The 16789-nt window shown below is 31.2% G+C and overlaps 6 protein-coding genes across 6 annotated transcripts; 5 read left to right on the top strand and 1 right to left on the bottom strand.

Annotated features, from left to right (window-relative positions):
* Nucleotides 1–461: 461 nt before the first annotated feature.
* On the top strand, nucleotides 462–7562 carry BEM2 (GTPase-activating protein BEM2; the record flags this gene model as incomplete). Its single annotated transcript, XM_046080463.1, has 1 exon — nucleotides 462–7562. One exon carries the CDS (start codon nucleotides 462–464, stop codon nucleotides 7560–7562), a length of 7101 nt encoding a protein of 2366 aa, XP_045935787.1.
* Nucleotides 7563–7897: 335 nt separating this feature from the next.
* On the bottom strand, nucleotides 7898–9151 carry OXA1 (membrane insertase OXA1; the record flags this gene model as incomplete). Its single annotated transcript, XM_046080462.1, has 1 exon — nucleotides 7898–9151. One exon carries the CDS (start codon nucleotides 9149–9151, stop codon nucleotides 7898–7900), a length of 1254 nt encoding a protein of 417 aa, XP_045935786.1.
* A 359-nt stretch (nucleotides 9152–9510) lies between these two features.
* PET122 (Pet122p) lies at nucleotides 9511–10440 on the top strand (the record flags this gene model as incomplete). The annotated part of the gene is made up of 1 exon (XM_046080461.1): nucleotides 9511–10440. The coding sequence occupies one exon, from the start codon at nucleotides 9511–9513 to the stop codon at nucleotides 10438–10440; it is 930 nt and encodes a 309-aa protein (XP_045935785.1).
* Nucleotides 10441–10648: 208 nt separating this feature from the next.
* On the top strand, nucleotides 10649–12073 carry SCDLUD_001634 (2-aminoadipate transaminase; the record flags this gene model as incomplete). The annotated part of the gene is made up of 1 exon (XM_046080460.1): nucleotides 10649–12073. The coding sequence occupies one exon, from the start codon at nucleotides 10649–10651 to the stop codon at nucleotides 12071–12073; it is 1425 nt and encodes a 474-aa protein (XP_045935784.1).
* Nucleotides 12074–12448: 375 nt separating this feature from the next.
* On the top strand, nucleotides 12449–13189 carry SHU2 (Shu2p; the record flags this gene model as incomplete). The annotated part of the gene is made up of 1 exon (XM_046080459.1): nucleotides 12449–13189. The coding sequence occupies one exon, from the start codon at nucleotides 12449–12451 to the stop codon at nucleotides 13187–13189; it is 741 nt and encodes a 246-aa protein (XP_045935783.1).
* A 294-nt stretch (nucleotides 13190–13483) lies between these two features.
* Nucleotides 13484–16513, top strand: UBP3 (mRNA-binding ubiquitin-specific protease UBP3; the record flags this gene model as incomplete). Its single annotated transcript, XM_046080458.1, has 1 exon — nucleotides 13484–16513. The coding sequence occupies one exon, from the start codon at nucleotides 13484–13486 to the stop codon at nucleotides 16511–16513; it is 3030 nt and encodes a 1009-aa protein (XP_045935782.1).
* Nucleotides 16514–16789: the final 276 nt, after the last annotated feature.

The raw sequence follows: 16789 nt of genomic DNA, 5'->3' as shown, positions 1-16789 counted from the left end.
AAAAGGGGAAATTTTAATAATCTATCATTGATCCTTTTGAACTGTCTATTAACAATCAAAAAGAACAAAAAAAAAAAAAAAAAAAAAAAATTTTTTTTAATGTGTATTTTGTTTTATTCTATTCTACTTTTTTTTTTTTTTTTTTTTTTTTGTTCTTTTTTAACTGATTAAACAATCTATGCAAACAACAAACAAGAAGGCTTAAAATATTAATACATACTTTATTCTTTATAGTTACTACTTAGTTCAATCATTGCAAAATATAACATCATTAACCCATTCCTAAATATTATAAACATCACTAATTCATTGAATAGTCGTTTTATTAGTTATAATAAACAACAAAATTTATCATAAATAGTTAATCCTATATTAAAGAGGAAAACTAAGAGATAAAAAAAAAAAAAAAAAAAAAAAAAAAGAAAAAAAAAAAAGGGAATTAGTTTGTGATTAACTAAAATATGAAAAATTTTTTTTGGGGATCAAGGAGAAAGGATAGGGATAAAGACAATAATCATCACCGCCATAGTAGTATAAACAGCAACAATGATCCCAATGAATATATTAATCATAATGGACATACCAACAATAGCACTAATACTAGTCCTGCTAGTTACTCAAGTAATGGGTCATTGAACAGATCATCTGGTAACAACAATAATGCACAACAGAATAGGAAAACTTCAACAACCTCATCACTAGGTGTTACTACTGGGAACATTAATAGTAGCACCCATAGTAGTGTTACTAACATCCCTGAAAAACGCATGCATATGAGCCACAGTAATACTTCTGTCTCTAGCTCATCACATAATAATACCAAATCACCCAGTGATCCTATTTCGGGCAATACTAACAATAACGGCAATAAGAGAAATTCCATTCTGTTTAGTTCTACAAACACTCTGCCAAACTCTATTTTACTTAACAACACCAATAATAATAATAATAATGTAAATAGTGCTATTAATACAAACACTATTAGTACTACTAATGATAATGATACCACTAACTCACAGTCGTTGACTGTTAATTCTCCAAACTCTAGTACCACTACTGACACATTTAGCAATACACCTTCTACGCCTACACCTACTTCTTTAAACACATCTGGTGTCAACCACAACAGACACTCAACCATAAATAGTAAAAGACACAGTAGACTATTTATCAATCCAATTGATCTTTCACAGTATAACAGCAATAAAAAGCATGATAGTACCATTATTAGTACGGATTCTGAAGATGATACAAGTACCTTAACCAGTAATATGAGTAATCCCAACACGCCTGTTGCTGCCACTTATACACATGTTAATACCAACAGTAGGTATCATCACAACATAAATAAACATAAACCCAATTTAAATAAAGAAAATTATGACACCCATGTTTTCAAATATGGGTGGATCAATAAGAACCAAGGATCTTTACCAAATTATAGAGAGAGTAAATTATTTTATTCTACGGAAATGTTAAGTAATACGGAAAATACATTAGAAAATGAAAATAACAACAATACCGTTAATACTAACAATACAACTAGTAATAATAGTTACATACCTGACTATAGGTTATTTAAAGCATCGTTGAAGGGGTGTATTTTAAACTTATACAAAAGTGGAATCAGTAACGTTAAATACTTTGATCCTAATCTGAGGTTTGATCCACGGCTTTCTGTATCTGCCAATTCTTCCAATGGTTCTGGTAATAACAACAACAACAACAACAACAACAACAACAACAACAACAACAATGATAATGATAACGAGACCATAATAGAAGAATTATTTTTACCACCCGCCTCCCACTCCCATTCTCAAAATAGATCCAGTTCACCTGTAACCAGAAGTGTTTATACTGATACTAACATGAACAGGCAGTTTGAATCGCACAATGATTCAAGTGCATACCTTTCTAACCAAAGTAATACAGGATCTTCTGCTTCTGTTGAAACCACTAATAATAACTACATTATGATTAAATACTTGAATGAAAAATGTCCGCATCCAGATCTAAAATTTGATGATCGCGGGAATTTATTAGCCAGCGCTTCCATTGAAGGGTTGATTCATTACGTTTTATTAAATCCGAATCTAAATGATAACGAATTAGTCAACTATATATTAATGTTCCCCTTAATCGGCAATGAAGTTGACAATTCTACACATATGGATGGCATGGAAATTGTTTTACAGCTTATCAATAGTTTTTCATTGACTTTTACCCACCGTAAAAAGAAATTGCATGCATCCTTTTCTAAACAATTTTATGGGATAGAAAAAGAACTTGATGATTTAATGACAGATAGAATAGCAATCGTGTTAAAAACCATGGCTGACGTATTAACTGGTGTTTTATTAGATCCAAAGATTTTCCGCACCACTTGTTCACTGTTAGACACTTTGAGTTTTCATAACGAACACATGGCGAATGCTTTAAAAACCATGATTTACAATAAACAATCAACATTGAATAAATTAATTAATACTTTGCATAATAATATATCGAATAATTTGACTTTAGTTGATCCAGAAGTTTTTTTGAAAAGTGATTTAGTATCATTTGCCAATGTTGTCCACAGAATAAACCAAAATTTTAATGTAATTTGGTCTCCGGAAATGGATTACAGTTTATTATATGAAATTGACTCAAGCGTTAATAATATGAACCCCTTGATGTTCAATAATAAAAGAAATGGTCATTATTTATCACGGTTGATGATACAACACTTATCTAGCACAACTGTTCCAACTACAGCGGGTAAATATTGTTTCAACACGGGTGCTAAAAAAAGGGCTGAGATTTTGAGTAAATGGGTCCAGTTGGGCTGTATATTTGAAAAATTGGGAGACATGGTGTCTTGGTTAGCCATAGCTACCATTCTATGCTCTATTCCAATTTTGCGTTTGTCGTTTACTTGGAAATTTGTGCCTGATTCTGTGTTGAGAACCATTTTCAAGGATTGGGCGCCCACTATTGTTCAGTTGGATAGAAGATATTTTAATTTATCAAGTTCAAGTGTTTTCATTTTAGCACCACCGGATTTAAACAAGGAGAACCTTTACGACATTATCCCCTATTTTGGTGATTTAACCATACACGAAGACGAATTTCCTATTGATTCAAAACAAAAATATAAATACATTTTAAAGAAAATTAATAGAACTAAAAACGCCTTTTTTAAATGGAAGCAAAGGATCAACGAACAACGCGGTGGTACCGACACCAACACTAGCAGTGCAACTACGCTGGAATACGTCGCCACAAAGTTACCCATTGATGTCAGCACTGAAATATCCAAACAGATTTGCACCTTATGGAAATTAAACAGTAATCCTAATCAACCGCAAATGAACATTGACAGGATAATGGATATTAGCTTATCATTGGAACCACCTTTAGTTAATGAAAGGGAATATTGTAATAGTGGTATTCAACGAAGCTCTTTGTTGACTGGCAGTTACTTACCCATGATTTTCAATGATTTGTTTCCTAACTATTCTTTATTTAGTAAAGAGGCGTTAATTGGCGCATCTGGCGGGTCTACATCCAGTGCGAATAATACCACTAATGAAACGGCGACTTCAGGTATGGTAAGATCTAATTCAAACTTATCAACTGTTGTGACTGGCAACAATGTAGTTGACGAGTCAATTGCTGATTTAACTTTGACCTCAGTGCCAGGCAACCGCCTATTATCTAAAAAGCAAAGATTTTTAAAATCTATTCGCGATGCATTTAATATTGAAATGAATGATTTCCATTTTGCTGATGACATCATTTTTAAATCCATTTATGATTCCATCGATACAAATAAACCTAGTTCTCGTCCAACAAGCATGGTTATTGAAACGCCAACAAAAGCTTCGATGATCTCTAACCCTAATCACAACAGTGTTACAAATACACCACCACCCATACTCAGAGCATCCAGTGAAAGTCAAACATCTTTAGAAAATATGGATTTTTTTTCAAAAATAGGTGAGAATATTGGTGGAAAATTAGATTCCGAAACCATTATACAAGTGGTGTTAAAATCATCCACTTTGGAGAGAATGTTTGACATTTTAGTTTTAACTACTAGTGTTTTTTCGAAATTAGTTGATACTGCTGACTTGGGAAATTATTTTCATTCTCTAAAACAGGAGACAATGAAAAATAAACATGTTAATGACACACAAATTGGCGTTGATATTACTAATGCTCCGCCAAGTTCATTTTTATCCAATGCCGCACTTGGTTCTGTTGGAAATAGTAGTACTGGAGTAAAAGATAACAAAAGTACTAATTTATTAGGATTGTTGGATTTTGCGCTTGTTAAGTTTGTGATGGATAACACTCTGTATACTGAAACTTTTTTCAACACGTACAAAAGCTTTACGATTGCACAAGAGGTTTTAGAAAATTTGGCTAAAAGGTTTATAGGTGCGAAAAGTTGTGCTGTTTCGATTATAAAAATTCTTAACACAGATTATTATTCCAACAACAACGACAGCCGGGATAACAATGAATATGTGTTCCCAAGATGGGACCTAAAGGATTCGGAAGCGATTAAGGAGTTAAACACCGTTAAAAGCTGGAGTCATGTGGCTAAGATTCAATTAGGTGCCTTAGAAGCATTGTATTATTTTATCAAAGAGCACTATGCAGATTTAACTAATAATTTGAAAAACAATGCCGTTGTTATTGATATTTTAAAGATTGTTGACCAAGAGTTAAATCATGATTGGAAACATAGAATAATTAAATTGGAAAGATCACTGGCTTCTGCTGCTAGCACGAATACTAATGATGCAGAACATGGTGTAACTTCTAATAATAAAGATGTATCAATCACTACTTTGAAACAATTAGTAGAAAACTTAAGTGAGCTATTTGGCAAGATCAAATCGAGTTATCAAAGGCATTATTTTAGACCATTAAATTATAATAAATTACAAAAGAATATTGTTTTGAATTTGGAAAATTTCACGAACATTAAAATTAGTGATTATTTTAAAATAGCAAATGCAAATGACGATCCAATGCTTAAAACATTTGGAAGGTTAAGATATGATAATTATGAAAAATTGATTGAGTGGGTTTATCATTTAGATGACTTCATTGTAAGTAAATTGAGAACGGTCACTGGTAGTGAATGGATTTCTTTTGGTCAATTTTTGGAGTTATTGTCACATAAATCGTTAGTGGCTTTTTTTGGAAATACTGTACATAAGAATAATTGGGACCTAATTCATAAGGGAGATTCCATCAAAATTTTGGAGAGTATTGAAATTAGCAACGTTTTCATGTGGCTAGATTCCATGCTCACGGATGGTAGTAACTCCAAAGAACAACAAAGAAATATTATGGAACAACTACCATATTCGATTCAATTAGTTTTCAAGTTGCATCAATCTTTAACACAGTTTTTTATCATGGAAATTTCCAATCCAATGTTGGATTCAGACAAAAGATTAGAAAAAGTTTGTGTTATATTACAGTTATTGATTTTTGTGCGTTGGAAAAATTCGCAGGTCGACTTATTTGAAAAAGAGGAATTAGTGAATGACGATAAACCACATATAGGCAATGATGCCGATGATAACAATGAAGCCAAATGTGGGATTTCTCCGCATGTGCCATCATTTTTAGAATCATGCATTGTTGGGGCGATTTTGTCCCCGGAATCGAGGTATTATGAAATGACTTGGAAACGGGCAGCCTACAAATTATTTGATATTGATTTGGTTAACATTTTTCATATTTTGGATCACTTAGATCGCGAACATATTGTTCGTTTTGTTGAATACGATGGTATTAATAAAAGGAAGAACTTAGCGCCTTGCCCTGGCTGGTTTATGGGGAGATTGTTAGAAATTTCTCAATTTGTACCAAATATGAGTATTGAAAATTCTAAATTGATTAATTTTGACAAGCGGAGATTTTTACATAATATGGTTATGAACTTTTGTGATTTAATTCCAGTGTTAGAAAACGAGTTACAATCTTTACAAATTAGTTTTGCTTCGATGCTATACCATAATTTTATTAGATCGAGCGTATCTAGCTACAGACTGTTGTGCAAGGAAAAATCTTCAAAAGAAGCAAGGGAATGTAAGTTTCAAAACTGTGGGCTATTCAACGATATCATTGCAATGGAAATAGAAAAGATTACGAGGGATCAAAAGAAAAAAGATGAATTGAGTGTTCAAGAAAGAGAGTCCAAGAAACTAAAGGATACTTATTACAAGGGCGCTGCTCCTATGACTGGTGTTATTAACAATCACAATTCTAATAACAACAACGGTCACAAGATCACTCGGGCATCTTCAGCTGCTGTTTCTCGGATGAGCATGTCACAATTAAACCATTCTGCAACAGTAAGCCCACCCAATAGTGCATTTTCCACTGGTGCTTCTACTGTCACATCCAACGTTTCTGCCGGTAGTGGCAACACTAATAAAATAACGAAGAGAAATTCCATAATTGTATCAACAAGGAGCTCTTTATCTGCGTCATCTGGCACTTCCAGTAATAACAACGGCGGAGGTTTAACATCTTCTGGATCAAGTTCTAATTCGGAACATGTAGGTAGAAAAATTGGTGGGTTTTTTAGAAGACCGTTTTCAATATCTGGATTTTCTTCATCCAATTCGACAACTAGTTTAAGTTCATTCCTAGTTAGTAGCAATGGATCCATTTCGCCACAAGCGTTGCCGCATGTTGAGTTTAATGATTTGAAGGAAGCCAGACCACAATTAACAATTAAGACGTTTGAGATCAAAACGTGCATGGCATTGCATAGTTACAAACATAATCCACATTTTATTCATGCTTTCCGAATTGTTTTGCATAACGGAAATGAATATAATTTACAGGCGAGCTCTGAAGGTGAAATGAACGATTGGATTACTTGTATTAATGTTTCGAAAAGATACTCATTTTACTCGAATAAATTTAAAGGGAAATTAAATAATAAGATATTTGGTGTGCCTATTGAAGATATTTGTGAGAAGGAAAACGTGCTTATTCCAACAATAGTGGAAAGATTACTGGAAGATATTGAGTTAAGGGGACTAGACGAGGTGGGTTTATACAGAATCCCAGGGAGCGTTGGTAGTATTAATGCCTTGAAACAAGCCTTTGATACATATGGTGCCACGGGTAATCAATTTACTTTGGAAGATGATAGATGGTTTGAAATCAACACTATTGCTGGTTGTTTCAAACTATATTTGAGAGAATTACCTGAGAGTTTGTTTACTGATGAAAAACTACCCATTTTTATTGATTTAATGATGAGATTGAAGAATAATGAAGATAAAACAGAGTTTATAGAGTTGTTGAAATCATTACCATGTTATAATTACCATTTAATGAAAAGATTATTTCAACATTTAAATAAAGTGCATAGTCATTACGCCAATAATAAGATGGATGCTACTAATTTAGCTATTGTATTTTCTATGAGTTTTATAGGTAAAGATGATTTGGCAGCGACAATGGGCCCAAAATTGGGTGCATTACAAATGATTCTTCAACTACTCATTAGAGATCCTGATATATATTTCCAATGAATAATTTTTTTTATTTTTCTCATTCTAAAAAAAAAAAAAAAAAAGAAATAAATGTATATATTTATATGCTATAATAATATTAGGTTCAAAATTTGCATATTATAAGGTAAAATGTTTTTTTTTTTTTTTTTTTTTTTTATTACTATTATTATTATTATTATCAATTTTAAGATTGAATAGTTAGATGATTTCTTGTTGGTTAGGCAAAAAATGAAAATAAAAATAAAAATAGAAATGATGATATATATACATGATATTTTTTTTTTTTTTTTTTTTTTTTTTCTTTCTTTCTTTCTTTTAAACAAATGTTATAAATATATAATACATGTGTTTTACTATTTCTTTTTCAAGTCAGATCTACGAATAATCTTAATTTGACTACTAGCCCTTTTTTCTTTAAACTTTTCTTGCTTTTCAATTTCTTTATTTTTCATTTCAGCTCTTTTCTCGGCTTGTTCTTTAGCTTTATTAATGTTATCTTTGAAACTCTGTAGAATGCTCTTTTTCTCGTCAGCATCACCACCGGTGTTATTATGAATAACAATTTTAGAAATACCTAGTTTTTTTCTGCACCATTCATTTCTTAAAACTAAGGATTGCAAAACAGAAAAAAAACCATTAACAGCAAAGTATAAAACAACACCAGCACCTAAGTTCATGGTTGCGGGGATACTCAATAGGGGTAAGATAGTAAAGACTTTTTTCAATTGAGGTGAAAATTGCTGAGCACCAGTTTCACCACCCAGTCTGGTAAACCCAATAAAAACGGAAGCAGTGATGACTTGTAAGCCCAAATAAGGATCAGCAGCACTTAAATCAGTAAACCAAGCTAGACCTTGATTGGTGAAACCGTCAACTGGATAGTTACACATTTGTCTTAAACCAGAAAAAAAGCCAATTGCTACTGGTACCTGAATCATTGGAGCAGCTAACCATCTCATTTTTATACCATTTTCTTGTAATAATTTTTTCCTTTTCAAGGCAATTTTTTGGGATTCAATCATATCAGAGGAATTAAATAATTCTTTATTGATTTTGTCCAATTGGGGTTTAATTTGGGAATTTTTAGCAGTAGTATCTGATGATTTAACATATAATGGGAATAGTAAGACTCTGACTGTAATGGCAGTAACAACAATGGTACCCCACCATGGTAAACCTAGATAAACGTGCACGTATTCCATAAGATGCTGAAGTAAATCTGGTGGCCAGTACCAATTGTTAGCCATACCAATACTACTCAAGTAGCCAATATGAGAAGATGCTTCGCCGACAGTTGTGATAACATCCCCAAGATTACCGGAAACAGGGGAAGCAGCAGCAGAAGCAATAGAATCTGTAACAGATTCGGAAAATGAGGGTAATTGAGTTGTAATCTCAGATGCGGTTTCTTTAGTGATAGCAGATGATGAAGACGAAGTGGAATTAAAACGTTTGAAGGGAATTATAGCAAGGTTATAGTCATTGTTTTTTAATGATTGTAGGGGAAACGCGGCAGATTTGATATGGGCAAAAGAAGTTGGGGTTCTTATTTTTGTTGAAAACAGTAAAGTTTGTTTAGATGTACGTAGTAAAGTACTCCTGAACATTTTTTATCGCTGGTGGACGTGGATAACTGTATAGTTTTAGTTATTTATTTTGGTGTGTGGCATATTATTAAAAAAAGGACGATTCAATGAAAAAAAAAAAAAAAAAAAAAAAGATCATTTGTAAATTTACGAAGATTTACAAATAAAAATAAAAAATAAAAATAAAATATTATTATAGTTTGTTGTCCGAAATAGTATCGGATACAAATGTAAAAGGAACTTATTTTTTTTTTTTTTTTTTTTTTTTTTTTCATTTGTAAATCAAAAAGTTAAAAACAACAAAAAAAGAAAAAAAAGCTGAAATTTAAAACTAAAACTAAAATTAAAATTAAAACCAGGTGCACCAAAGAAAACTATTCATGCCATTAAAAAACATCCTAAAGCTACCATCAACAACAGCATTACTTAAGCAGTGGAATACCAAAACTAATCCATCAATAAGAAATTTACTTCCTGAAAACATAGAACGCAAATTATACTCATTATGCATATATGATTCGGATCCAAACAAGGCAATACAATTGCTGCGAGCCACATGTGCTCAGCATGACGGTTTTGAACCATCTATTGGTGCATTAAGATTTTTAGTAAATTATTGCATTTATAGTGCACACCCTCAAGGAATAAAATATTTATATACAAGGTATTGTATAAACAAAAGTTATCCATTAATAGATAAGAAAGAGATATATTGTAAAATTAGTGATCTAATGGTTAAGAGTAAAGATTACAAGTTTTTAAAATCATTATTAATTAAATATGAAGAACAATTTCCTTATGATCACAACAATAGTAAAGACAGATATGCGTTTATTATGAATAAAAATTATGTAGAATGCTCTGCTTTTTTAAAAAATGAACACACTTCATTTAGAGAAAAATGGAAGATTTTCTTGTTAAGGATTGACAATGTTTTTTATGACAGTGGATTTAAATTAAGTTGTTTTGATTTTCCGTACTTAACTAAAAGTGTGGGTAATTTGCCAGTGGAAATAATGTTAAGTTTTATATATAAAAATAGGAATATTGATGTGAAAAACCCATCAAGTTGTACTTTTTTGTTAAGTATGATTATGTTACAACCAAGTATTGGATTAAGCAGGAAGCTGGAGATATTCAATAAGTTTCTAAGTGATTTTGAAGTTAATTGTGATGATGATAAAAATAGTATTAGAAATAGATTAGATTTTAGTGATTGTATTAAAGTGTTGCAACATTTGAGTAGGAATAATTTAGATGATGGAAATAAATTGAATAACGTTTTGAGAAGATTTAAATTAAATGGATAGATAATTTATTGAGATAACGATGTTTATTTTGTTTTATCTCAGCGGCAATTTCTGTGTTTTTCTATCTTTTAAAGGAAAGTCACAGCGAAGACGCTTTTTTTTTTTTTTTCCCCCAATTCTGTTTCCATTTTGTTCGGGCTTGCTTGGTTAAAATTAATCCAAGAAAGAAAAAAAAAAATGATTATATAAAAAGAAGAAGAATATTAAAATGTTATCAATGAATTCTTCTGTTCTAATAATTAAATCACCCCCCCCCTCAAAAGAAATAAATATATTCTCTAATAATATGACCACTAAAAAGATAATCTATAAATACAACTTCTATGTTGGTCATCCATCATTAACTTTATTACCCAACAAAGAAATAATTAAAGCAACAACAGAATTATTAACTCCCAAAGAAAGACCCTTCGATAAAGATCCAGATAATTTACATCCTTTAAATTATGGTTCAGATTTAGGTTCCAAGTGGGTTAGATCAAATATTACTGATCTGATTAATTCCTTTTACCATAACACTAGTCTTACTAACCCTGAATTTATTAATTTAACTAACGGTGCAAGTTATGGCATTCTCAATATCCTAGAATTGACTGCCTGCCCAATATATACCAAACAAGTTTTCATTATCTCACCTACTTATTTCTTAATCAATGATATATTTGTTGATGCAGGTTATTCTGGGAAATTATGTAGTATTAAGGAAACGGAAGGTGGTAGTAGCATTGATTTTAAAAAATTGTTGAATAAATTGGAAATTTTGGAATCCCAAGGAGTTGACAACAACAACAACAATAATAATAATGCCAACCATAGGGGTACAAAAATTGCTTCTGATCAACAAAAACACATATATAAATACATAATGTATTTGATACCCACTTTCTCTAACCCTAGTGGTTCAACATATTCAACTGAAACAAGAATAAAATTAATAGAGATCGCACGTAAATATGATATGTTAATTATAAGTGATGACGTATATGATATGTTGAATTATGATACTGATGCTACAAAAATACCACCTAGAATTGTTCATTTAGATCGATTGACGATCCAGAATCACCAGAAAAACTCCACTTTTGGAAATTCTATTAGTAATTGTACTTTTTCCAAACTAATTGCACCAGGGTTACGTTGTGGATACCAAGAAACTGCAACATCCTTATTAGCAACATGTTTGTCTAAAGGTGGCGCTAATCATAGCGGTGGATCTCCATCTCAATTGAACGCAAATATAATCGGCACTTTAATTACAAATGGTGATTTTCAAAATATATTACAGAATTTAAAACGCACATATAGCGAAAGATGTGATGTGATGTATAAATCAATATTAAAGTACTTGCCACCGGGAACTTTATATAATAAACAATTGGGTGGGTATTTTTCCTGGTGTGTATTACCTGATGAGTACAACTGTAAAGAAATATGCGAAATATGTAAATATGAATTTGGTGTTTTATTGGCTAATGGTAATGATTTTGAAGTCTATGGCGATGAAAACAAAGAAGGTTGGGGTAAAAACAGTGTTAGATTAAGTTGCAGTTATTTGGAAAGTGATGAAATTGAGAACGGGATCAGACTATGGGGAGAAGCTTGTAAAATGTATATAAATTCTAAGCACAAATAAAGATAAGAAACAACAATAATAATATTGTTATCCATAGCTTGATTTAACATATTAGTCTGTTTTATTATTTTATTATTAGTATCTTGAAGATTTATATTATTCTTGATGTTTTTTTAAAAGTTGTTTTTTATTCAAATGGATTAATTCTTTTTCCTTTTATTTTATTCTATTTTATTTTATTTTATTTTATTTTTTTCTTTTTTTTAATAGTTCGTTATTACAATTTGCATACAATTTCCTCTAATTTGTATAGCAAAAACATATCCATACATATATTTGATTAGAACGCAAAAGACAAAACAACAAAAGAAAAAAAAAAAAAAACGAAAAAAAAAAGTAAAATACTACAGTAAATATAAACCTATACATACATACATGTCATATTTAACTAGAGAATATATCAACTACAGTAGGGTATTACACCAAATGGTCTCCAAAGATAATAGCAGGAATGAATTAAAATTAAATGAAAATATTTTGGGTTTTTGTTATAATTTATTTGAGCCTGATCTTTTTATTAAGGCAATCTCTATACTAGAATCTAATAATTTATTTATATATATATTGAACTTAGACAATAAAAATGATGAAGAGATTAATAAATCTTTGACGTTATGCAACGTTAATAAGGAAAAGGTCATGTTTCGAATAATAATAAAAGAAGATAGTGATGATTGTAATCAAAATGATAGCGATGGAAATTTAAAGAACAAGAAAAACACATCCATAGTATTTACAGATTTGCCTAATTGGTATTGTTCGTGTAATGAATTCAATGGGAAGTTTCAACAGAAATTAAACACTGTTAATCTTAAAAAGGATTTGGTAGTAATTTATAACCATCACAAGGATAGGTTGAATGAGCATGGTAAAGATTATTTTGGGAAATTCCAATATAGTAGTCATAAAGATAAATACACAAGTGGCTTATTAATGTGTCCGCATTTATTAGCTAGTGCAATGCTATTACAGAACAGTGATGAAAAAATTGGTGATTCGTTATTAGAAGAGAATCGTGTATTGAGGTATTTTACCAAAATAAAACAAAGTTGTTATATAATTCAAGTTACAAACATAGACGAATGGTTAAGATTACAATGTAATATAATTGTATAACAACGAGGCCCCCTTCACGCAAGTCTAAGAGTGGTGTCTGGGTGTTTACGGACAACTATCGGATTGTATCGGATAATTACACTTTTTTTTTAATTTTTTAATTTTTTAATTTTTTAATTTTTTAATTTTTTTGGAAATCAACAAAAAAAAATTTTTTTTTTTTTTCTTCTTCTTCTTCTTTTTCATTCTTTTATCACTTCTCTTAATAGGACAAGTAAATAGAAAGAGATCATATACTGATAATAAAATCTCAAATATCTAGATATATGTATATATCTATAAAAACAACAAATTATGGGCCCTCCATTGCCACCATCTAGTATTGGATATCCTCAAATAAGCGGATATCCAGGTATGCAACAAAACTATCCTTATCAACAGCCACCTCCTCCACAAGGATACCAACAACAACACAACAACAACAACAATAATAACAACAACAACAACAACAACAACAACAATAACAACAATAACAATAGCAACAACACTCATAATCATAATCACAACACGCATGGCAATACCAATATTAATAACAACAACAATCATCATAATCCACAACAACCTGTTATGTATTTATACACCCCTCAACAGAACCCATATCAACAACATATGATGATTCCCCAAAATCATCATCAACAACAACATCTCCAAATGCAAATACAAGCACAATACCAGCAATTAATGCATAGTGCAAATAGTGTAACTAACAGTACCAATAACGCTAGTACCATTGGTAATATAAGTGGTATGGGTAGTCCAATGAACCCAGCGATTTCTATGAATGTTAGCAGTAGTGCTGGGAATATCCATTTAAATAATATTAGCGCTTCTAATAATAGCAATGGCGCTAATATTGGTAACAACAACACCAACAATAGTAATAGTACTTCCACTTTGACTCATAAGAAAGAATATTTAAAGAATAAGTTTCAATTCAATAACAACTCAGATGGTGCTTTGAAATTTGAATTTCCTTTTTTCATCAATTCTACTGAAGATGATTTTTATGTAGGAAAATTGAAGAGAAATTTATTAAGAGAAAAAACTTTGAACCAAGCCCCAAAGATAATTCCTCAGGATATATCCGAGAGATTAGAAGCAATCCAAAGTGCCGAGGTGGAAAAAAAGAAGGTCGGAAATGGTATTACTAATACTTCTGCTGTCGTTATCACCAGTTCTCCATCCGAGGATATTAAAAGTTCTACCAAAACCACTACTCCCAATTCCCCAAGCAATGATATCAAGACTGTTGGCACAGATGCATCTAATATTATGGTTAATGGCCATAATACTACTAACAATACGGATGTCGAAAACGTAAAAAAAATTGAGAAATTGAAGGAACCAATGGAAAAAAAGGAAACTATTACTAAAAAATTAAATAAGGATGAGGAGAAAAAGACAATAATGAAGCATAAGACAGATTCTGTTAGCATTCCTGAAACTAAATCGGAAATGAAAGAACCACTTAAAAAAGCGGAAAAAGAACAAACAAAAAATGATAGTTCCACAACTGCTATTGCTACTAATTCCACTGTTTTAAGCAAAAATGAGCAGAAATCGACAACAAAACAAAATGGAGAAAAAGAAAAAGAAAAAGAAAAAGAAAAAGAAAAAGAAAAGGAATTTAAGCCTGTTGCTACTGCTCCTATGAATTGGGCTGCGTTAGCATCTAAATCATTAAATAATTCCAAGCTTGCAACTGCCTCTACAAAGACTAAAGACTTAAAGAAAAGTGGTACTACTCAATCACCTTCTTATAGTCCATCCTCTAACACCACTAGTGTTAATGCTACATCTACACCAACTACTTCTACCACCAAAACACCATCAGAAGATAATAATAATAATAGTAGTAGTAATAGCAGTAGTAGTAGTAGCAGCAGTAGTGTCATCCCAGCCCCCCACAAAAGACCATCTTCTACACCATATGTGCCACCAAGTAACAAGACACAGGAATTGTTAGGGGTAGTTTGTTTAAGAACCATGTTTGATGAAGACTTTCTTCCTTATACATTAAAGAACCTCACATCATCTGATTCAATTCTGAAAAACATTGAGCCACGCGGTATTGTTAACACAGCAAACATTTGTTTTATGAGTTCTATCTTGCAAGTTTTGATGTATTGTACCCCATTCATTGAATTGTTAAATTTATTACAAACCAAAAGTACCATTAGATCGGTAGTTACACCATTGTTGGCTGCTTTAATTGAATTTTTTGGAAAATTTACTACAACTTCTGACAATGAAGACGCTGCTGCAGATGCAGTGAAACCTGATGATTTTTATAAGGTATTGAATAAATTACCTAAATTTAAATCTTTAAAGTGGGGTCAGCAAGAGGATGCAGAAGAATTTTTGACACAGTTTTTAGATCAATTGCATGAGGAAATGATCGGTTGCATTACTGACTTGGGGGAAAATGATATTATGACCTTAATAAACACCACTAGTGATGCTTATTTGAAACATGTTTTCTTAGTAAATTGTGCTAAGTACAAAAAATCACGTTACTTGGAACAGTCCACAGTTCAGTTCAAGAAATTAATCGAGGATCATTTGATCATGGTTGGCGAAAGCAGTAATAGCGTTGTAGGAAATAGTAATGAAAATGGTGAGTGGCATGAAAGTGCCAAGGGGAAAAAGGGTAAAACTGCAACAAAGAGAACTACTGAAGTGGAACCATCGCCAATATCAATTATTTTTGGTGGTCAATTTAGATCTGTTTTAGACAACTTAACTAATAAGAAAGAACCTCAGTCGATAACCTTGGATCCCTTTCAAACTATTCAATTAGATATTAGTTCAGAAGAAGTTAATACTTTAGAACAAGCATTTTTGACTTTCAACCAAGTTGAATATTTGAACTATAATAGCAATGATAAGGCCAAGAAACAAACATTTATTGACAAATTACCACAAGTTTTATTGATTCAATTGAAAAGATTTAGATTTGTTTCTCCTAGCGAAGATAATAGCAAAAACGAATTAAGAAATTACAATGAGTATAATGGCTATATTAAAAAAATCAATAAAAAAATTACATTTGATTTAGACTTGGAAATACCAGCACAATGTGTATCCCAAAGCACTTCATTGAATAACATGAAAACTTATAAACTAACAGGTGTAGTCTATCATCATGGTAGTAGCCCATCTTCCGGACATTACACTTGTGATATTTTGAACCAACAAACTAGTAAATGGTATACTATTGACGATGACAAGGTTAACGAAATTACAAAGATTGATGTTTTAAAATGTGGTAATGATTCAAGAACACCATATATTTTAATATATACTGCCAATACAAAGGAATAGAGAAGTAGCTGGATAAGGCAAAACAAATGTATTAACTTTTAATTTTTTTTTTTTTTTTTTTTTTTTTTTTTTCCCTCTTCTTTTTTTTTTATCGTATATATGTATATTGTCTATTTGTATTTATTTAAAAATTATAGTTAAACAAAAACATCCTTTTAAACTAATAATAACGCTAGGTTATGTGCTGGGTTCTTTGTAACTAGCAGTAGCAGAGCCATACTAAGAGTTTGTCATCTTTGGTATTTTGTACGTTGCAGTATTTTATTGTCTAAATTT

The sequence above is a fragment of the Saccharomycodes ludwigii genome, chromosome II (assembly GCF_020623625.1).
Source record: "Saccharomycodes ludwigii strain NBRC 1722 chromosome II, whole genome shotgun sequence".
NCBI lineage: Eukaryota > Fungi > Ascomycota > Saccharomycetes > Saccharomycodales > Saccharomycodaceae > Saccharomycodes > Saccharomycodes ludwigii.
The sequence above is the reverse complement of the archived record's forward strand: the minus strand, read 5'-3'. Positions and strand labels throughout refer to the sequence as shown.